Source organism: Scyliorhinus canicula, chromosome 10 (genome assembly GCF_902713615.1).
Source record: "Scyliorhinus canicula chromosome 10, sScyCan1.1, whole genome shotgun sequence".
NCBI classification, from domain to species: Eukaryota; Metazoa; Chordata; class Chondrichthyes; order Carcharhiniformes; family Scyliorhinidae; genus Scyliorhinus; species Scyliorhinus canicula.
The window spans coordinates 27,797,215-27,820,452 of NC_052155.1; the positions used below are offsets into that span (position 1 = coordinate 27,797,215).

Below are 23,238 nucleotides of genomic sequence, written 5' to 3' on the forward strand. Positions count from 1 at the left end.
ATGGAGCTGGGACCACAGTCCGTGTAATCATGTTCTTATTAAATGGTGTAGTAGGCTTGGGGGCTACATGGCCTACTCCTGCTCCTATTTTCCTACGTGATTTTGTAGATTTCTGGGATACCCTTGTATTCTTTGCACACTTCTTTTTTTTCCAATTAAGAGGCAATTCACCGTGGCCAATCCACCTACGCTGCACATCTTTGGGTTGTGGGGGTGAGAGCCGCGCAGACACGGGGAGAATGTGCAAACTCCACATGGACAGTGACCCAGGGCCGGGATCGAACCTGGGTCCTTGGCGCCGTGTGGCAGCAATGCTAATCACTGCTCCACCGTGCCGTCCCTTCTTTGCGCACTTCTAAATAAAGCTTTTACAAAGTGGAACAGCTTACCGTCGGCTTGGACTGAACTTGACCTTTATTTTGCCCAATTGTGCCTTTAAGAAAAAGTGAAGGAGCCCTGCCTCAATCACGATGAATCACAACTTGTGCCCTTTGCCACTGAATTCAACCTTCAGCTTCCCACAAAAACATGCTAGAGCAGCAGAATTAATCAGCACGTTTGATCAACACAACTTCTTATTGGTTTTCATTCAGTGTACTCTTCACCAGCTGACACTTTTAGTGGCTTCACTGGCACCTGATAAATGCTACATTGGTACTCCATGCACACGTCCATCTTTCTCTGAAGTTATATTGAGTAATCACAGGCAAATAAGCAATGCACACTCTGTAAAGTAACTGTATCCATACCCCTCCCGTCAGATTAGGGTCGAGCTTCTTAGCCAACAGCAGGCGAACAATTTCATCCTTTGAATGTGCTGCAGCGATGTGCAGGGCACTCCTCCCATCCTGAAACACAAGAACGAAAAGCATGTTACAAACAGGGTTATGAAAATCAGAGCCAGAATCTCTTCAGGAAGGGCATCCGCTGTTTGTTCATTTCAGTTCCATGAGCTGATGACGTAGCTAAGAGGGGAAACCAGATGCGAAGTGAACAGGACAACGAACAGAGTATCCCCTCAACCAATCAGATTAGAGGATTAAGAAAAGAACCACACTGAGACTGAGAAGGAATTGTGAATGGAAGTGAATTCCATGTCAAGTCAGGCACTGAAGGAGAAATAAGGGGTGGAAATTTTACCGTGCCCTCCATTCCTGATTGGAGTCCCGCGTGATTACAGTCAAAATTTATAGTTCTGGGGATGTGCGTGAGAGACACAAAGGGCAGGAGAGAAGCTTCTCAGCGGTGAAATCTGCCATCCTTACTTAGTCTGGCCTGCATGTGACTCCAGACCCACGGCAATGTGGCTGACTCTTAATTGCCCTCTGAAATGGCCTAATAAGCCACTCAATTGTATCCAATCGCTACAAAGAAAATATAAATGAAAGAAACCAGACAGATCATCTGGCATCGACCTAGGCAGTGGAAATAAAAATGGTAAACCCAGCACTGTCGACCCTGCAAAGTACTCCTTCCTGACATCTGGGAGCTTGTGTCAAACAAGAGAGAGGTATCTGATAGACTAGTCAAGCAACAGCCTGACATAGTTGTACTCACAGATTCATAGCTTACAGATAATGCCCCAGACACCACCATCACCATTCCTGGGTATGTCCTGTCCGACTGGCAGGACAGACCCAGCAGAGGTAGCAGCACAGTGGTATATAGTGAGGAAGCAGTTGCCCTGGGAGTTCTCTATAATTTATTCTGGACCCCATGTTCATATGTTCGGGTCCTGCCCGAAGGTGAAGAAATTTTTGGGATCGTTTTTCAGCACCACGTCTGAGGTTCTACACGTGGATTTGGAGTTGGGTCCCCTAGAGGCCATGTTCGGAGTATATGACCTGCCGGAGTTGCAGACAGGCATGGGGCAGATGTCTTAGTCTGCACCTCATTGATCGATCACAGGCGGGTCCTGTTGGAGTGAAGGTCACCTTCTCCCCTCTATGCCTCGGTGTGGCTGAGGCATCTAATAGTGTTCCTGTATTTGGAGAAGGTGAAATTTGCTCTGGGAGGGGCAGTTGAGGAGTTCCAACAGAGGTGGGGTTTGTTTGTCTTACATTTTGTGGATCTGGTTGCCGTCAAGGAATGGGAGGGAGGGGGGGGGGGGGGGGGGGGGGGGGGGATTTAGTTTGGGTTTATATGTTGTAAAAATGTTGAAAATTTGAATTTTAATATTTTACAAAAAAAAATTGACTGGACCTTCATATAAGTTTCATGGCACCAGGTAGACATGGGCAAGGAAACTTCCTGCTGATTACTATGTATTCTCCCCCCTCAGTTCATGTTCAACACAACTTGGAGGAAGCACTGAGGTTGGCAAGGGCTAGATGGGGGACTTCAATGTCCATCACCTAAAACAGTTCGGTAGTACCACCACAGATCGAACTGGCTGGGTCCTAAAGGACATAACTGCTAGATTGTGTCTATGGCAGGTGGTGAGGGAAGCAACACGAGGGTAAAACATTCTTGGCCTTATCTTCACCCAGTGCATCTGTCCGTGACAGTATCGGCAGGAGTGACCACTGTACAGTCCTTGTGGAGAAAAGGAACATAAGAACTAGGAACAGGATTAGGCAATGCAACGCCTCAAGCCCGCTCCGTCATTCAATATGTCTGATCACCTCTCGGTGTCAACTCCAATTTCCTGCCCATTCTCCATAACCTTTCAACCCATTACTAATTCAATATCTGTCTACCTCCTCTTCAAATGTATTCAATGGCCTGGCATCTATCCCACTCTGGGATAGTGAATTCCACAGATTCACTTATCCCTGTTTCAAATCTGCTATCCCTTATAGTAATAATAATTGCTTCTTGTCACAAGTAGGCTTCAATGAAGTTACTGTGAAAAGCCCCTAGGCACCACATTCCGCCACCTGTTCGGGAATTGAACCCACGCTGCTGGCCTTGTTATGCATTACAAGCCAGCTGTTTAGCCTACTGTGCTAAACCAGCCCCTATAACTATCCGAAAACTATGACCTCTCATTCTAGGTTGCCCCACAAGAGGAAGCATCCGCTCTATGTCTATTTTGTCAATACCGTTTATCATCTCATATACCTCAATTAGATAACCTCTGATTCTTCTGAACCTGAGAGATTATAGGTCTAAACTGCTCATCTATCTTCATAAGACAAACCCATCATGGCTGGAATCAATCTAGTGAACCTCCTCTGAACTGCCTCTAATACAACTACATCCGTCCTCGAATAAGAGGACGAAATCTGTGCTCAGTACTCCAGGTGTGATCTGACCAATGCTGTGCACAGTTGCATCAACACGTCTCTATTTTTATACAATATTCCTTCAGCTATAAAGTCCAAAATTCTATTTTGGCCAGTGTGGAATCTACAAAATTTCATATGACCGCAGACCAATAACACTCAAAAATCTCAACACCATCCAGGACAAAGCAGTTCATCGGTGCACAGTGTGTACCTATGCAAACTGCACTGCCGGAACTCAGCAAGGTTCCTTAGGCGACACCTGGCAAATTCATGAACGCTACCATCTAGGACTAGAGAAGCATATACATGGGAACACCACCATCTGAAGGTGAATCCAAGTCACTCACCGTCTTGACTTGGAAATATATCATCATTCCTTCACTCTTGCTGGGTCAAGATACTGGAACTCCATCCTTAACAACTGCAACTGTTCCAGAAGAGAGCTCGCCACCACCCTCTCAAAGGCAACTAGAGAAGGGCAATAAATTTTGACATACCCTTCGAAGCCCATATCCCGAAAATGATTTTTTTTTAAACCTGCCCTCGGCTTACAATAAGAAGTCTTACAACACCAGGTCCAACAGGTTTATTTGGAATCACTTTCCTGTTTGCTCTTTCATCAGGTGAATCACTTATATTCATGACAGCATCATCATTATTGGTTGAGAGTAGCTTATTCAGAGAGCTAAATGTACTGCAATGCCTCATGGTTAACATGCTTTGTTGGTTACAGGGACTTTAGTGACCTATCTGCATTGCGGATGAGACAATGTGCTTTCGCGTTCATTCTTTCTTGAAAGGGACATCCTGACTTGGAAAGACATCCTGACTTGGAAACATATCACCATTCCTTCACGATCGCTGGGTTTAAACCCCTAACAGCACTATGTGTATATCAACACCACATAGTCTGCAGCATTTCAAAAAAGAAGCTCATGACCATCTTCACAAGGGCAATTCAGGATTGGCAATAAATACTGGCCAAGCCAGAAATGCCACACCCCGTGAAATTAATTAAAAAACTAATTTCAACAGCAAAATCTATGTTATATAATTAGTGCTGCAACTTGGAAGTACACTCGATCTGACTCTTCACTTACTGAAAGAATTGTTAACAGATTGTGATTAACTTCATCTTTTGTGCTGTCTCTGTGAATAAAGTAAATTAAATCTCTTAAACAAAGCTGTTTATCGAAATAGAAACTTTCAATTATTCCGCATCTTTAACAAAGTAAATACTTCACAGAAGAAAAGTGGAGCAGTACCGGTGAGGTAACAAAATCAAGGATAGAAATATTTTGTTGGGGATTTTTAACGCAAAAATTCTGATGGAAGATTATTGGGCTTCAAATGTTGGTTTAGATTGTAATTTAACTGATTTCCAGATGCACTGGGGTATAGTCAGTAAGGATTGGCAATCCAGAACATATGAACAAGGAGCAGGAGAAGGCCATTGTTATGGGCCAGAGTTTTGAAAACTCCAAAGTATATTATGGAGTTCACCTGACCTATAACTGTTTATTAATTTTGGCTATGATGAGCACAAGAGTCTGCCTTTCAGGTGTTATTCAACAGAGTTCTTAGGTGCTTTTAATCAACAAACAAGCTTTATTCTACGAATTTAGTTACTATTTGTATAAATAAACACCGTAAGAATTTGTATCAACGACAAACATGACGACCCCACACAGCTACAGTAATCTATGTATAACCCTTACTGAATTCCCCCTTAACTGTTCCAATTCAATAACAAAATCCAAGTAAAACCAGAAACCCCTTTTCAAAGGTGTGGGCCAGCACACGGCATTCTTACTGGTATAAGACTTGTTATTGATACCTTGTTCCCCTTTTCAAACAGCAGGTTTGAATTCCTTCCAGAAAGCAATTATCTCTTTTAAGTTACCAAGCAGTCTGGAAACAGCTTTTAAACTGAAGATAGAGAGGCACTTCTTTCAACCTGTGCAGTTCAAAACCAGTCCAAACTCAAAGCGAAAGTAAAACTCACAGAGCCACAGCCCAGCTGGACCCACACAATGAAATCACTGAAGCCATGTGATAAGACAAAAACATTTCTTAAAGGTTCATTCCCATGACACCATTAAGCCCCTCCAGCCTGCTCTGTTGTTTGATAAATTGTTGGTTGATCTAAAAGTAACCTCAAATCTACACCTCGCCTACTTCCGATAACCTATCTCTCTTTTCTTACCAAGAATCTATCCACCTCTGCATTAAAAATATTCAAAGACACTGCTTCCAAAGCATTTTCAGTAAGCGTTTCAAATACTGACAACCCTCGGAGAGAAAACTTCACCTCATCAACATTTTGTAAGAGAGACCTGTCATGTGAGAGTACCTTTAAGAAATAGGTGTTTATAAATGGCTGTGTATATAAATATCTGCAGTGAGAGTACCTTTAAGAAATGGGTGTTTATTACTGCAGTGATGTCAGAGAGGGGAGTGGAGCTGGGCTGTCTGTCAGCTTTTTACTTTCATTTTTGAGCAGGCTGCAGGGTGTGTTTTAGTTTTGTTTTCAGTGTTGGAGCTGATGCCAGACCAGGTACGTGTACGGCTGTTCTCTCTGCCATCAAAAGACTACCTCTTGATCATTTGGTGAATTCAGAATTCTAAATGTTTTCAGTATTGACTTTAACCTGATGTGCTTCTGTTAAAGGTTTTGTTTTTAAGTCGTATGGATGTTAAAAAGGAAAGCTTAAAGGTTTACTCAGTGTTGTAGTCTTTGGGGGTTGTATTTGAATTAATGCTTGCTAAGATGTTGACTGTATGTCTTAAAAAGGTTCACTTGAGTTCATAGAATAAACGTTTTGCCTTTTAAAAATACTTTTCCATTTCTGCTGTATCACACCTGTAGAGTGGGCCGTGTGCTCCCCATACCACCATCTAGTAAAAGTTGTGATTCAGGTGAACTCCATGATACACTTTAGGGTTCATAACAGACCCCTTATTTTTAAACACCGACCCCTAGTTCTAGACTCTCCCACAAGAGGAAACATCCTCTCCACATTCACCCTATCGAGACCCCTCAGGATCGTATATGATTTAATCTAGTCAGCTGTGACTCCTCTAAACTCCAGCGGTAACAAAACGAGCATGTCCAATCTCTCCTCATAAAATAAGAAACTCTAACTTACTTCCTAACTCTGCCACTAAATATTCCTATTAAGCAAACCAATATAGTTCAAATACCACTTACAAATAATGTTAACAGCCAATCAGATTTTACTTAATTTTCTCCATGCAGAGACCTTGGAGAGAAGCTTTCAAGAGCAAACTGAAAGACACTTCTTGTCAGATTGAAATCCTGTGGCACATTGCAACTACAGACAGACCTGGTTACTCCCCTTGATTACATCACCTGTATCCAAAGCAAAAGGCATTTTTCTGTCTCCACAAGGACCAAATACAATGGCGCGATTGAAAGGGACAAGTTTCACGTGACATAGCGAGTGAGATTTCCTGGGAGCTCCTCGATGGCATCGACAACACTCTTGACCACTGCTACACAAAAATCAAGGGCGCCTACAGTTCCAACTCCCGACCGCACTTTGGAAAATCAGACCATAAGACAGTGTTCCTTCTCCCGGCATACAAGCAGGAACTTAGGCGGGAGAACCCGGCTCGGAAGTTGTGCAATGCCGGTCCGAGGAAACAGAAGAGCGCCTGTGTGACTGCTTGGAGACAGTGGACTGGTTCATATTTAAGGACTCAGCGAGAAACCTAAATGAGTATGCCACCACCGTCACAGACTTCATCAGCAAATGTGTGGACGACTGCGTGCCAAAGAAAGCAGTGCGTACGTTCTCCAACCGAAAACCATGGCTCAATCAGGAGATTGACTCCCTACTGAAGGACATAGACTGTCATAGTGTGACAGGCTGGGGCAGGAAACATAAACAAAAATATGCATCACAGAGCAAATCCAGAGTTGTGGACGGCTGTAAAAGATGTTCTTTATCTGAATGCAACAAGATAGATGAGTTGGTCGCACAGATTGCAACATATCAGTATGATGTATTAGCTAATGCAGAAATGTAATTACAGGATGACCAGGACCATGTGCTCAACATTCCAGGGTATAGGGCAGCAGTGGTTAGCACTGCTGCCTCATGATGCCGAGGGCCCGGGTTCAATCCCGGTCCTGGGTCACTGTCCGTGTAAAGTTTGCAGATCTCCCTGTGTCTTTATGGGTCTCACCTCCACAACCCAAACTTTTGCAAGGTTGGAGGATTGGCCTTGCTAAATTGCCCCTTAATTGGAAAGAATAATTGTGTACTCTAAATTTATTTTTAAAAAACATTCCAGGGTATACAATGTCCAAAGGAACAGGCCAAAGGAGAAAGGAAGTGGGGTAGCATTGTCAATCAATGAAGGTTTCAGAGCAGTCCTGGTTCATGATATAAAGGCAGTAGATAGCGATGTAGAATCAGTTTAAATCATGAATAATGAGGGATGGAAGACAAGGCTGGGAGAAGTCTAAAGAACCCCAAAATGTGACCTCTCAAGAGATCAGAGCATAAATGGGGAAATATCAAGAGCATGTTTGAAGGGAACTGCAATTATCATGGGAGATTTTAATCTTCATATTGATTGGACAACCCAAGTAGCTGCAGAGATTATGGCCGGGTTTCTCCGAGCCCGCGCCGCACGGAGAATCGCCGGTGATGCGGGAAGTTCCTGCCACACCGCTCCAAAGCCAGATTGGCGACTGGAGAATCGGCACCCATCGCGCCCGTGCAGTTGACGCGGTGCCGGTCGGGGGAAGCTGAAAGAGGCCCCCGCGGTGATTCTCTGCTGTCGACCAGCCGAATTCCCAACGCGTTCCACCAATTCCCACCGGCGTGGTTCCAACCTGGTACCACACGGCGGGAGCTCGGACCCGTGTTCGCGGTGGTCGTCCCTGTGGGTGGCGGGGCAATCACACTATGGGGACAACCGATTGGCGGGTGCCCGCGATCTGGAGGGGGCCTACCTTCTTTCGCGCGGGCCTGCTGTAGGGCTCTGCCATGTTGCGTGACGCCAGCGCAGAAATTGCCACCACGCGCACGTGCCGGCACGGAGACGGCCGTCGCGTGCATGCGCGGACCCGCGCCGGCAGTGCAAGGCCGCGTATTGCCGCCGGGGAAAAGCGTGCAGCACTCCGGCGCTGTGCTGGCACCCTGAGGGCTGCTGAATCGTTGGGCCAGGAGGCTCATTGACGCCGGCGTGCACCACTCCGGTGTTTACGCCGCCGTTAACACTCCCCGGGATTTCGGAGAATCCCGGCCAGTGGATCCATTGGTTCAAATTTTTCATAACTTGCTAAACAGACAATCGCAAAACAGCCAATGTGACACCCTTGTTGAAAGAGGGAGAAAGGCAGAAGGCAGGGAACTATAGGCCAGTTGGTTAAACGTCTATTATTGGCAAGACGCAGGAGTCAATAATCAAAGAGGTTAGTGGTTAGCACAACCGCTTCACGGCGCTGAGGTCCCAGGTTCGATCCCGGCTCTGGGTCACTGTCCGTGTGGAGTTTGTACATTCTCCCCGTGTCTGCGTGGGTTTCGCCCCCACAACCCAAAAATGTGCAGAGTAGGTGGATTGGCCACGCTAAATTGCCCCTTAATTGGAAAAAATAATTGGGTAATCTAAATTTAAAAAAAAAAAAAAAAAATTTTTTAATAATAATCAAAGAGGAAATAGCTAATAATTTAGGAATGCGGAATATAATCAAAACTGGTCAACATGGTTTTATGAAAGGTAAATCGTGTTCGACAAATATTCCAGAATTCTTTGAGGTTATAACAGGGAGAGACAGAGTGGATCCTGTAGACGTAGTGGATTTAGACTTTCAAAAGGCATTTGTCATGATGCCGCATAAGAGGATGGTGCATAAAGGGGCTAAATCGCTGGCTTTTAAAGTAGACCAAGGTAGGCCAGCAGCGCGGGTTCAATTCCCGTCCTGGCCTCCCTGAACAGGTGCCAGAATGTGGCGACTAGGGGCTCTTCAGGGAACTTCATTTGAAACTGACCTGTGACAATAAGCGATTTTCATTTTTTCATAAAGTAAAACCCATGGAATTGGAGGAAGTGTGTTCGCATGGATTGAAAACTGGCTGTCACATAGAAAACAGAGCGTTGGAATAAATGGGTCCTTTTCAGAGTGGAAAGATGTAACTAGTTGAGTACCGCAGGTATCAGTTCTTGGCCTGCAATTGTTCACTATTTACATTAATGACCTGGAGGAAGGAACAGAATTTAAGGTTTCCAAATTTGCCAATGAAGCGAAAATAAATAGAAGAGTATGTTGTGATGAGTATTCTGTGATTCTGCAATGGAATAAAATGGATTGTGTGACTGGATGTGTTTAGCACAGAGCTAAATCATTGGCTTTGAAAGCAAACCAAGCAGGCCAGCAGCATGGTTCGATTCCCATAACAGCCTCCCCAAACAGGTGCCGGAATGTGGCGACTAGGGGCTTTTCACAGTAACTTCATTTGAAGACTATTCGTGACAATAAGAGATTTTCATTTTTCACCTGGCAAATGGAGTTTAATATGGAAAAGTGTGGGGTCATGCACTTTGGTAGCAGGAACCAAAAGGCAGATTATCTAAATGGAGAGAGACTGCAAGTGAGTGAAGTACAGAGGGATCTAGGGGTTCAAGTGCATGAATCACAAAAAGATAGCAGGCAGGTTACACAAGTAGTAAAGAAGGCAACGGCATTTTTGCCTTTATTACAAAGGGGTTGGAGTTTAAAAATAGGGAGGTTTTGTTACAATAATATAGGGTGCTGGTGGGGCCTCATCTGGTATACTGGATACAGTTTTGGTCCCTTTTCCAAAAGAAATTATAGATTAACATTGGATGCAGTCCAAAAGAGATTCACCAGGCTAATTCCTGGAATGAGAGTGTTGTACTATCAAGAAAGACTAAATAGTCTGGGTCTGTATTCCTGGAGCTTAGAAAAGTGAGAGGTGACCTTATTCAAACACATAAGATCCTGAGGGGGCTTGCTAGGATAGATAGGAACTTTGGAACAGGAGTAGGCCATTCAGCCCGTTGAACCTGTTCCGCCATTCAATGAGATCATGGATGATCTGTGACCTACCTCCATTTACCTGCCTTTGGCTCATGTCCCGCTTAACAAAAGCTATCTCAGATTTTAAATTAACAAGTGATCGAGCTTCACCTGCTGTTTGTGGGAGAGAGTTCCAAAACTCTACCACCCTTTGAATGAAGACGTTCCTCCTAACGTCTCTACTGAATGGTCTGGCCCAAAGAGATGGTTAGATGTTTTAACACTTGGGATATAGTTTCAGGATAAAAGGCCGATCATTTAAAACTGAGGTGCTTGGAAATTTCTCCCTCCAGAGGACGGTGAATCTCTGGAATTCTCTGCTCCGGAGAATGATGGAGGCCGGATCATTCAAAGTATTTAAGTGGATAAATATTTGATAGATCAAAGAGTAGAGGGCTATGGGGAACTGGCACAGAAAAGGAGTTGAAACCTGCACAGATCACCCATGATCGTATTGAATGGCAAGAAAGGCTTGAATGGCTTTGTGGCCTACTCCTGCTTCAATTCCTTGTGTTGTGTTGTAAACACTTGAGGTTCCAGTACTGATCCTTGTCGCACACCATTCATTATATCTTGCCAACCTGAAAAAGACTCACTCATGCCTACAAAAGTAGTATTCCCCACATTTACACCCAGGCTTTTCAGTCTCGTCACGGTGGGTTTACACACAGTGGACGCGGTGATTCATTTAAATCCCCATTGGCTTCGGTGGGACCGGACTATCCTGCCGGTTGGAGGGTCCGGAAAATCTGCACTATATTTCCCCAACATGCATATGACATCGCTGATCAGTTGCCCGCTCCAAAGAAGCCGGATTGACTCCCATTGCTCCCAGCTGGACAGGAGCTGGTCAATAAAGACAGCAGAATGAGGTGGGCCGGAGACTGAGGTTGCAGGGATGGGTTGGGGGGTAGGGGGAGGTGATTTTGTTTTTGGAGAGGTACAGTCAGACTGGGGTTCATTAATAGAGATGGTATGGGTCTTGGGAGTCAACTGCAGGTGGAGTGGGGAAGGTTCAATCCCGAGGGTTGTAGAAGAGCTTGAGGGGAGGCAGCTTTGGTGGGCCAATTTCCGCAGGAGTGGGATATCAGGGCGCTCAGTGTGGTGAGGTTCTGGGAGTGGGGGAGGTGGAGGGGGGATTGAAGGCCTCAGGAAGTGGTGGGGTGAGAATTGGAGGCACGATGGGTATCACAAGAAGAGATTGGAGGCATTATTGGGGAGTTTGGAGGCTTTAGGGGAGCCAGTAGGCCTGAGTGGGAGACTGTTAATGGGGTGAGTGCTGGAAAGCTTAGAACCCGGAGATTTTTAGGGAGGTGGGGGCTGTGATCGGAAGCTTTGTGGACAGGCTTTAGGGAGTCAGGAAGTGAGTTGCTTACCACAGAATTCCCGACCTCTGACCTGCTATCCTAGCCATTATTTATGGTTTTAAGTTTCTGGTCAATGGTAACTCCAAGGATGTTGATGGTAGAGCATTCAGCAATGGTAATTTCATTGAAGGGGACATAGTTAGATTCTCTCTTGTTGGGGATGGTTGTCATTTGGCACCTGGGTTGTGTGAATGTTATTTTCCACATATCAGCCCAAGTCTGAATAATGTCCATGGCTTGCTACATGCTGACACAGGAATCCACCAAACACCTAGATTTGTCCAAAGCAGGAATTTATTGAGTCTCGTGTGGTAAGATAGCAATCTGTTATTCAGCACCTTATTGTTTAGTCTGCTTATTATTCCACTGGTACTTCACCTAGCACCAACCATTCAGTTGTATGGCTTATAATCCTCTGCCATCTTCTGATCATGGTCAGATGTGCCTCCCCCTATATGGGAGTCACTGGCCACATGACCTGGATCTTGAGCCTGCATGGTGTGTCTGCATCACTACCTGCCGGTTGGGGGTCGCACACCATTCATCTATGATATAGCCCATCGGCATATCGCCACAAACCTGACCAGCCAGATCCACCCAACCTTCACCCTGCCCCAGTTCTTCATAAATGAGGCTGGGGTGACAAAGAACGCTCCTCTTCCCCAACCACAAGATTAAAAGACATGACAACAAAAAGGAGTAAAACCGTGCATAAACTGTGCATTTCCCACAATTGACTAAAATGATCTTACTAACACAGGAATACAGGATAAAGATAATCGACGGCGCAGGCCCTCACACCCACATTGTGCACTCCCTTACAGGAAAAAAGACAGCAATAAAAATCAACAACATGACCAACAGGATTATCAAAGAACCGCAGGTTAAATTGCAGGATAAAGATATATTCCATGCCGCACAAAAAGACAAAGGACACAGGAAGATCAATGAGAATTCTCCAGGATCTCTCAAGGATTACATCGCTCGAAGGACAAGGCACCATCATTTCTATCATCTCTCCGATCCCATTCGGTCCACAGCCAAGGACACAGCCACGGGGAATGACTCGACCCGCTCGGCTACCTCCAACCCCTCAAGACCAGCATCGAGAAGAGGATGATATAGGATCAGTGATCGGTGGGCCCCACCGACCCCTGACCTGGAAGACAGGCTACGCTGTGTTCTATTCAAGCTGATGCACCCAGCCCCCAAGGAGGATACCCCGTCCGGGAGCAGGGGTTTTCAAACTCAGGGTTGTGACCCGCGGGTGGGGTCACTCGCAGGTTTTAGGAAGGTCGCAACAGCCTTTTGAGATTGCCGGCCATCGTGTGCATGCATGCTGGATCAAACAGTGCGCAGGCCCGATGCCCAGCGGGGTCAACCGCCTCCTCCTGACATCAGCATGCTGCCCATGGCCAGTTTCTTCAGAAAATGACAGAGTCCTCCCACCAGAGGAGAGTAGGTCACACTGACGTCACGTATTCTGGGTGCGAGATTCTTCAATTTTGTAGCAATGCTGCAGAGCCCGTGAAGGAGAAGAAGTTGAAAACAGGAACAGGGCAGCGTAAAGATGATTACTTGAGGCATGGGTTTATTAATTGTGCCACTGCAAATCAGGATTCAAAGTTCATGTGTGATATACGCAGGGCAATTGGACATTCTGAATTCTCCGTCAGTGTACGCAAACAGGCGCCAGACGTACAGGCGTACAGCACAGGAACAGGCTCTTTGGCCCTCCATGCCTGCGCCGACTATGCTGCCCGGCTAACCTAAAATCTTCTACACTTCCGGGGTCCGTATCCCTCTATTCCCATCCTATTCATGTATTTGTCAAGATGCCCCTTAAATGTCACTATCGTCCCTGCTTCCACCACCTCCCCCGGTAGCGAGTTCCAGGCACCCACTACCCTCTGTGTAAACAACTTGCCTCGTACATCTCCTCTAAACCTTGCCCCTCGTACCTTAAACCTATGCCCCCTAGTAATGGTCCCCTCTACCCTGGGAAAAAGTATCTGACCCCTGAACCTCCGTCGTTCCAGTGAGAAAAAAATGAGTTTATTCAACCTCTCCTCATAGCTAATGACCTCCATATCAGGCAATATCCTGGTAAATCTCTTCTGTACATCCTGGTGAATCTCTTCTGCATATCCTAATTAAAAGCCATATTCTACCCGAAGACTTGAATTATCCATACAGACAGGTTGTCTTCCCCATGGAATGAGAATCATCATTCCATCACTACTCAGAAAATGTGTGTTAAATCAATTACAGAAAGGCCACTGTGGTATTGTAAGGATGGAGGAGGTAGCCAAAAGCCACTTTTGGTGACGGGGCTAGATGCTGAAATCGAGAAGACAGGAATGTGTTTGTCTTGTGCAAAATGTGGAACCTGCTGCTATTAGCCCCATTACACCTGTGGGAATGGCCAGAAGGGGCCTGTTAACGGATACATGTTGATTATGCCAGACGGTTTGAAGAGCATATGTTTCCCTTTCTAGTTGACCCTCACTCACAATGGTATGAAGTTACCATCATGACAAAAATGTCAGCGGAGTAAACAATTGAGAGGCTGGGTGAAGTCGTTTCAGCAGATTTGGTTACCGTGAACAACTCGTGAACAAGATTGGGCCGCAGTTCATTTTGCACGACTTTGTACACTACTCGCTGATGTAGAAGGGAATTCAACACACCCGGTCCACTCCTTATCATCCTGCTACAAACGGGCTGGCAGAACGTTTTGTACAGATGATGAAACATTCGTTGAAGGTAACTGGAAAACAAGGTTCACTGTCTAAATGTTTGAGTCAATTGCTGCTCACGTACAGGAATACTGCGCACTCAATAACCCAATTTCTCTGGTGTTGCTAATGGTTATACATCAACTATGCAGAGCATGGTAAAACCGTCCAAGACAAAATGAATTGTTGAGAAGAAGATACGGGATCAGGTCATATGGCGGGAAAACAAAGCAAAATGTTTTGTTTTCAACCAGGGTTAAGAGGTTCTGGCAAGACACAAGTGAAAAGTGGATACCTGCTACTATTTTAGCACAGACAGGACCTGTCTCCTACTCTGTACAAAGCCCCAGATTATATAATATGGAAGAGACATGCAGACGAACTTTTGGCAAAACAACCAGAGACGGAACTAACAGAGTCCAAATCAAGCTGTGCCAGGCGACAACCTGGACCTTCCCGAGAACCTGACACTAATTGAACCAATTGAGGTAAGCAGAACCAGACACCGAGTCAACCTCAGAACCTCCTGTTATGATGACTACGGGCGACGTGCAAACCAAGCCAAAGACACCAGAGGTTGCAGCGAGCGCTAAAAGGCAGACACCTGAAGTTCGCTGAGAACCACACAGAGAACAATAGCCTCTGAGGCATCTGACGTATTGACTGTTGTTGTTGATTGTTAATGTTATACTGTTCATTGCGTCAGGGACCTTAGGTTTAAAGGGGGAGGAAAACGTTATGTATTCATGGAATTTCTTGTGTTTCCTCACTAGCAACTTTGCAACAGAATAGGGGCACTTTAAGAGACCAATCACATAACATCATCGGATGTCAGCGGTCGTTTGCGCAGACAGGCGGGCAGTGTAACATAGCAGCCTGCAGTGTGAACATCTTCTAATAAAGCTCTTTCTTTGTTTGGACCTTGGAGGCCTGCAGGTTTAATTTTAACACCACCACAGTATGGATGGTTTCAGTTCTAGCCCCTAGTTGGTCACCAACATAAAACTGCCAAATCAATTAAACTAAAGCTGCAAATCTCACTCCAATAGGCCACAAGGTTAATTATTGTTGCAAATGGGAAGCATCACACAAATGCAGTCAGGGCTGCTCGACTGGGATTGAGTTAGGTGAGGGAACAGTAGACTGAACATTTCTGTGTCAAAACATGATGATGTTGAAAGGGAATAATCCTTCCTTTGCCATCTGAACAGAGGCATCAACCTCTTTAACACCTCCATTGGTAAAAGAAGCATTTCTTGCCTATCCTTAATTTCCCTTGCCGAGTGGCTTCCTAGGCTAATTGATAAGGTAGTTCATCCCACAATACTATTAGATAGGGAGTTCCAGAATTCTGACCCAGTGACATTGGAGGAACAGCAGTATTTGTCTAACTTGGATGAGTCAGACCCTCTACCTGAAGTTCTTTTGTCTTTACTCTGGATATCACTGACATAACACGGCAGCAGAGCGGTTAGCACAGTTGCTTCACAGCTCCACGGTCCCAGGTTCGTTTTCCGGCTTGGGTCACTGTCTGTGCGGAGTCTGCATGTTCTCCCCGTTTCTGCACGGGTTTCCTCCGGGTGCTCCGGTTTCCTCCCACAGTCCAAAGATGTGCAGGTTAGCTGGATTGGCCATGCTAAATTGCCCTTCGTGTTTAAAAAAGGTTAGGGTTAGAGTTAGTTGGGGTTGCTGGGTCACGGGATAGGTAGGGTGATCTTTCCAAGGGTCAGTGCAGACTCCATCGGCCATATGGCTTCCTTCTGCACTGTAAGTTCTATGATTCTATGTTCTATGGTCTATTACTGAGAGTAGCTTTAAATCCAGGCTGGTCAGGGGCAACAGATTTCCTCCACTCAAGGACATTAGTGAAGCAGATCTGGTAGTTTCATGAGCATTGTTAATCAGACTAGTGTTAATTCCAGACGTGTTCGCTAATTGAAATTAAATTCCTCCAACCGTCAATGGTGGGGTTTGCCTGTCCATGCCTGTCCATGCCTCCAGACTCATCCAGTAACAGTACCACTGGGCTACCACACCTCAAAGGTGCTTCGGATAACCCTTGTGGCAGGACCTGCCTCTCATGGACTGGTCTCTTCAGCCATCAGCGGAAGTGCGCCACATGAGCTTCCCCAATGCCCATGATATTGCTGCATGCCCACCGTCTAACGTTACAGAAAGAACTGTGACGGAGATTTCTGCCCATTTGCCACAAAGGGAGGTCTGTGTTCTTCACTCCTGTCACATAAATGGTTCTCGCACACAAAATGAGTTTGCGATGGACAAGATGTTCATGGAACAGGATGATTGAAATAGGAAAAGAATTGCTTGCAAACACAGCAGCCACCTGCACTGCATTCCAAAGTGAGAGCACTGGTGTGTCGTGTTTATCTTGCCGCGGTTGGAACTGCACTCCTTGTTCCACCTGAAATACTTAGTAGACTGTCGAGCAGAAAACTTCTGTGACTTTGCAGGAAACACTTTGCTGACCGTTTTGCATTGTACAGAACATACAGATCAAGTTAATGACCCAACCTTGGACTGAGTTATTTTCTGATACAGTCAAGCAAAGGCACCTAAAACAGATCCCCACCAGCGAACTGGTGTTACGTTAAGCAGCGATTCCTGAGCACGCCATAAAAATAAGTAAAAGCCAATTACCGCGGATGCAGGAATCTGAAACCAAAAGAGAAAACGCTGGAAAATCTCAGCAGGTTGGGCAGCATCTGTAGGGAGAGAAAAGAGCTAATGTTTCGAGTCCAGATGACCCTTTGTCAAAGCTGACAGACATAGAAAGTGGGAGATATTTATACTGTGGGGTGAGAGAATGAAAGATGGGTCATAGCCACAGAAACCAAGGGAAAAGAGTTAGCTCTACCCATCTCGACACAAATTTAACAACTTCAGATAATTAGCTCTACCCCACCTCGACCCCTTCGTTTCCATTCCAATTCATTTTACCTGTCTTTTACATTTTATTTCTTTCTTTATATATGTATTCCCCCCAACTTATCCCCTTCCTTACCCTTTCTCCCCTTTGCTTCCCCCTCCCCCTATACCTGTCACAGTTTACCCTCTGATGCTAGTATCTCTGCTGTTTGGTCTTTCACGCCTTTTATTCTCTCTAGGGACTGCCCTTAGCATTCTTTTCCCTTGGTTTCTGTGGCCAAGACTTATCTTTCATTCCCTCACCCCACAGTATAAATACCTCCCACTTTCTATGTCTTTTAGCTTTGACAAAGTATCATCCATGTGTGTGTGTGTATTTTTCTTCATTCATTAATGGGATATGAATATTCCTGGCAAAACCCACATTTATAGCGCTTCCCTACTTACTTTGAGCTGAGTGGCTGGCTTGGCCATTTCAGAGGACAGTTCAGAGTCAACCATAATGCCGCGGATGGGGAGTCACGTGTAAACATGGCAGATTTGTTTTTTATGAGAATGGATGGTTATCATTACCAACACTAGCTTTTAATTACAGATTTATTAATTGAATTTCAATTCTATTAGCTGCCAATGGTGGGATTTGTACGCATGTCCCTGAATCTGAATAACTAGCCCAGTGACATTATGACTATGCCACCCCACCATCGCCCCCAGCATTTTCCACACAAATCTACTTATGTTGCAAAGCTGGTTGCCCTTCTCTGGTACCTTAGAATAAGCTCTAAATTCTTTGAAATATCGAGCTGCCTTTGTTTTGACTCTCATATGATTTGATCCTCACGTTTATTTGCAGCCAGCGAAACTTCACAATCATAAGACCATAAGAGGCAGGAGCAGAAATAGGCCATTCAGCCCATCAAGTCTGCTCCGCCAGTCAATTAAATCATGACTGATCTGATATGAGGTCCTCAATTCCACTTTCGCACCTTACCCGTTGATTGCCTTACTGATTAAAAATCTGTCCATTTCAGCCTTGAACATACTTCACAACCCAGCCTCTACAGCCCTCTGCGGTTAAAAAAATTCCACAGACTCACTACCCTCTGATAGAAGAGATTCCTCCTCATCTCTGTCAAAAATGGGTGACCTCTTACTCTGAGATTGTGCCCTCTGGTTCTCGACTCTCCCACAAGGGGAAACAACTTCTCAGCCTCCACCTTGTCAAGCCTCTCAATCTGTTCCGTTTTGAGACTTTTGTCATCTATATTTCATTACCTAATCTATTCAAGCTACTGCCTCTTCTTTCACTCTCATGTCTGTCAGGAGTACAACAATGACGTTGCTCATTATAATGTTGGAGATAATTTTCTGAGGTAAGAGTCACTGAAGGACTCAGTATCGGTATTTGCATTGTGCCTTTTCACTCTCTTCTCTTTTCCCCCGTATTGACAGTCCGTGGACTTCAATTCTTGCCCATCAGCCCAAACAGTCAACTAATATCTAAACTTTATAGTGGCTTTTCCTGCACATCTCACAATTGTTGCAGCCCCCATTCATTAGGCTGGTCCAGAACATATGGCATCTGAGTACCCAAACTGGCAATTGGCCTGTGGATATGATAGCACGGTCCTGTGTGTCATGATCACTTATATTATCATTCTGCAGCCCTTGATCTACCACATTCCTTAGGATCTTCATCTCAAAACACAGGACCACCTGAGATACAAATGTCCTTGTTTACTTCTATCATTACTTGGGAGTCTGAGATTTTGCAAGTAATTCCAATTAATCATGAGGAACGAACCTTATCAGTTTCATTGCCATGTTAGATGAGAATTGTCTTACCATCATGACTTCTTATTTTACCATGGTGTTTCCATTTCCTATGACTATTTTCTGCAATACCAGATCTCCTGGATTGATTTCATGGTCTGATATGAATTATAATCTGGGCTGGATTCTCCATTGCCAGACACCAAAATCATGTTCGGCGATTGGGCGGAGAATTGGGCTCCGATACCGAAATCGGGACTGGTGCCAATTTCTCGCTGACCAGCTATGCTCCGCTCCCTCTGAAATGGCATCATTGTGATCTGCGTTGTGCGCAGTCGCAATGCTGTTGGTGCCTCATCGGCCGACCCACTCACGATGCTCCGCCCCTGATGGGCCGAGTTCCCGACGGCGAGGACCACGTTTGGCCACATAAATCGTGAACCTGGCGTGGCGGCTGCAGACTGTGTCCAGCGCCGCCACACTCTGCCGGGATCCGTGCTGCTGGTCGGAGGGGCTTTTGCGAAGGCTGGGGGGGTCTGGTAGGGGGTGGCCAGGGGTGGGCTGTGAGGTTGCAGATGGCGGATTGGGTCCGCGACGGTTGGCGCCATGCTATACGGTGTGACCGCTGGAGGTCATCAGCGTGCGCCTGTGCGGTCCGGTATACGGCAATTCTCCTCAGAAGGCGGGCATTCCAGTTGGCGCCTGTGCTAGCCCCTCACCGGTACCAGAATCAGTGAGGGGTTCGCGGCAATTCTTTTGACGTAAATCTCCCGCAGATTCTCCGTTCGAGCCGGTACTTAGCCGCGGGAACAGAGAAATAGCCTCAGCTCCTTTTTAGGACCATTCTAGATCAGACGGATTCCTCGAATGATCACACATTTAAGGTTGAGAAAGACAGACCTCACAGTCACTCATATGGGTCTGAAGAACTGGTCTGACTCTCCCTGAAGGAAAGGAACCACGAGAAAATAATAATGTACTCTGGTTAGCCTTTTAAATAAGTTTTAGCTAGATTATAACAACCCAGATATTATAAGGGTCTGAGCATCTCTTTTCAACAACATACCTTTCCACTGAAGACTGTAAGCAGATGGGATCTCAAGTTTTGATTCAGAAGACTGCATGAAAAAATATCTTTTATAAATTATATAAAAGTTTATGAAAGAACCAAACATGCAATCCACTTTTGATGGTAATAACAACATTGATAGTTCCAAGAATAGAAAGTAGAATCTTGTATCTATTAGAGAATCCAAGTCCTGCGTCTAAACAATGCTACAGTGAGAGATATTTTAGATAGCCATCAACAATTAAAGTAATATTTACCTAAAATCCCGAATAGAATGCTACAGAGTCCAGTGAGATGTCTCAATCCCAATTAAGAGGGACACTATCATCACTACACTACAGTAGTTATACCTTTACCTTGAAAGATGCTGGGGTGAATCTAATTAATCTAAACGTCCAGCTGTGTGGTTCCAATAGTTATACCATAAGAGGGCTGAACCAGTAATAAGCATGTTGAGCACTCATGCTGCACAACATCCTTTGTTTTCTCAACATCTTTCATTTGCAAAATCCTACCAACTGTCCTGGCTTGAGACAATTCACACCTCTTTAACCTGTGATTACCCATCTCTCCAGTTGCTCCATCTGGGCCTGTAAAGACTTAATTACCTGCAAAGACTCGCATTCAAAGTATCGCCTTGCATCTTTGACTTTGTCAATATATATGTTTCTGCAACAACCTCTTCATTCACCTGAGGACTGAGCAGTGCTCCAAAAGCTAGTGATTCGAAACAAACCTATTGGACTTTAACCTGGTGTTGTAAGACTTCTTACTGTGCTCACCCCAGTCCAATGCCGGCATCACCACATTGTGATATAATTGAACAGATTAGCAATGAGGAGGAAGAGGTGTTAGCTGTTCAAGCAGGCTTAAAAGTGGTTATACCCCCATGCCCAGATGAGATGTATCCTAGGCTGCAAGGCGAGAGATTTCAGGTGCAATCGAATCTTCTCTGGCCACAGGAGAGGCGCCAGAGGAATGAAGGACAGCTAATGTGGTACCATTATGCAAAAAAGGTAGGGAAAAAAAACAGGTGATTGCAGGTCATTGAATCTAAAATCAATGGTAGGAAATTTATTGGAAAAACCGCTAAGATTCAGAGTTAATCTCCACTTGGAGAGCCGAGGATTAATCATGGATGGTGAGTCTGGCTTTGCCATGAGATCACGTCAAACAAATTTGACAGAATTTTTCGACAAGGAAACTAGCTGTATAGATGAGGGAGTGCAGTTGATGTAGTCTACATGGGTTTCAGAAAGGCTTTTGACAACGTCTCACATGGGAGACTGATCAAGAAGGCAATTTGGCAAATTGGATCCAAAATTGGCTTACTGGCAGAAGGCAAAGGTTGAACGTTGTTTTTGTGACTGAGAGCTTGAGTCCTGTGCTGGGGTATACCACAGAGATCAGTGCTGGTCCCTTTCTGTTTGTAGTGTACATTCATGATCTAGATATGTATATGGTGGGTATGATGAGCAAATTCACAAGTGACATGAAAATTGGTGGTGTGGTAAATAGAAGGAAAGCCTTAGATTACAGGATGATATAGATGGGCTGGTCAGTTGGACAGAAAAATGGCAAATGGAATTTAACCCTGAAAAATGTGAGGTGATGCATTTTGGGAGAACTAACAAGGCAAGGAAATACACAATGAATGGCAGGACGCTGGTAGGCACAGAGGATCAGAGGGACCAAAGACCCCTGAAGGCAGCAGGACTGGAAGAAAAGGTGGTCAAGAAGGCATATGGGATACTTGCCTCTATTAGCCAAGGCATAGAATATAAGAACGGGGAGGTTATGATGGAGCTGTATAAAATTCTCAGGAGGCTACAGCGAGTGTATTTGTGTGAAGTTCTGGTCACAGCATTGTAGGAAGGATGTGATTGCACGACAGAGAGGGCAGAGGACATTCACTAGGATCTTGCCTGGGCTGGAACGTTTCAGCTATGAAGAGAGGCTGGATAGGCTGGGGTTGTTTTAGTCAGAGCAGAAAAGGCTGAGGGGGACCTCATTGAGGTGTACAAATTCCTTGCTGAGGCAAAGTGCCTGTTTTTCTTTCAGAACTGACTTATGTTAGAGGACATATCATATGCCATGCCACAGAATGTTGGTGACCTTGAGCACACAATGATGCCCAGCATGTTTAGAAGTTTATGAACCTGATCCAGCAGCTCTGCTTTTAATTTTTAATTCCTATTTCATTGGAGAATTACTCCTTTTAGCCTTATAATTCCAAATTTATAGCTGGATTCTCTCATAAATCCCTGTTTTTAGCCACAGTCCTTCAGAATTATGCTTTAATGCTCTCCAAATTTTCTCCAAATCCTCAGCCTTGATGAAAGTCTGACTCCCTGCATGTGAAATATTTAAATCCAAAGGAAAACAAGAAATAATTGTCCTGCAAGAGGGCTGTCGCACAGAACAGAAATCAATTTAGCGTCTCGCCCATCGACTGACCGATAGGGGCTCAATCCTCCAACCATCTGAAGTGAATTCTTCACATGAACCTTCCATAGTCAGTTGTCAACTTGCAGTTTAGTTGATCAGTTAAACTTTTATGCAGCATTTAATCGATCAACATATGTTTTCTTCAGCAAAGTACATTACTGAAAGAGATTTCATGATGTTTGGCCATGATGTTCATATTTCCATATTGCCACAGTTTTCTCTGAGCTCTTTATTGGCAAATATCCATGGCACCAGCACTGAAATTCATACACGGTGTTGGTCAAATATGTCGTAGGCAGAGCATCGTTTTGGACTGACAGCAGCAGTCTGTGCTGGTATGATGCCAGGTACATAGGGCATACGTCCTGACAAATGGCTAACTGAATCAAACAGCATGTTTCTTCAATTGTACAGGATAAAGTACAGGCCTTACACAACCAGCCCACACTTGCAATACTCAAAACAAAACATCTACTGTTAGATGTGACTGACCCCACAATTGGACACCACCTGCTGAACAATCCTGAGTGTGCTAATGGTTATACTGACAGCCAATTTAAGGTAATTAGTTCAGCTTATAATATGGGTAACTTACGCTTACATTATTACGCAGCATACATTCACCAGCAGATGCCCATTCTCTGCAAACAAC

The 23,238-nt window shown here is 44.9% G+C and overlaps 1 protein-coding gene across 1 annotated transcript in view; it reads right to left on the reverse strand.

The window, feature by feature from the left end:
- Nucleotides 1–585: 585 nt before the first annotated feature.
- LOC119972912 (26S proteasome non-ATPase regulatory subunit 10-like) overlaps nucleotides 586–23,238 on the reverse strand; it is a 60,641-nt gene continuing 37,988 nt past the window's right edge. The window contains exons 3-4 of the mRNA XM_038810459.1: nucleotides 750–848; nucleotides 586–681 (exon numbers count right to left, since the gene is read on the reverse strand). Of these exons, the coding sequence (XP_038666387.1) occupies nucleotides 586–681; nucleotides 750–848 (195 nt within the window). The remainder of the gene's footprint in view (nucleotides 682–749; nucleotides 849–23,238) is intronic.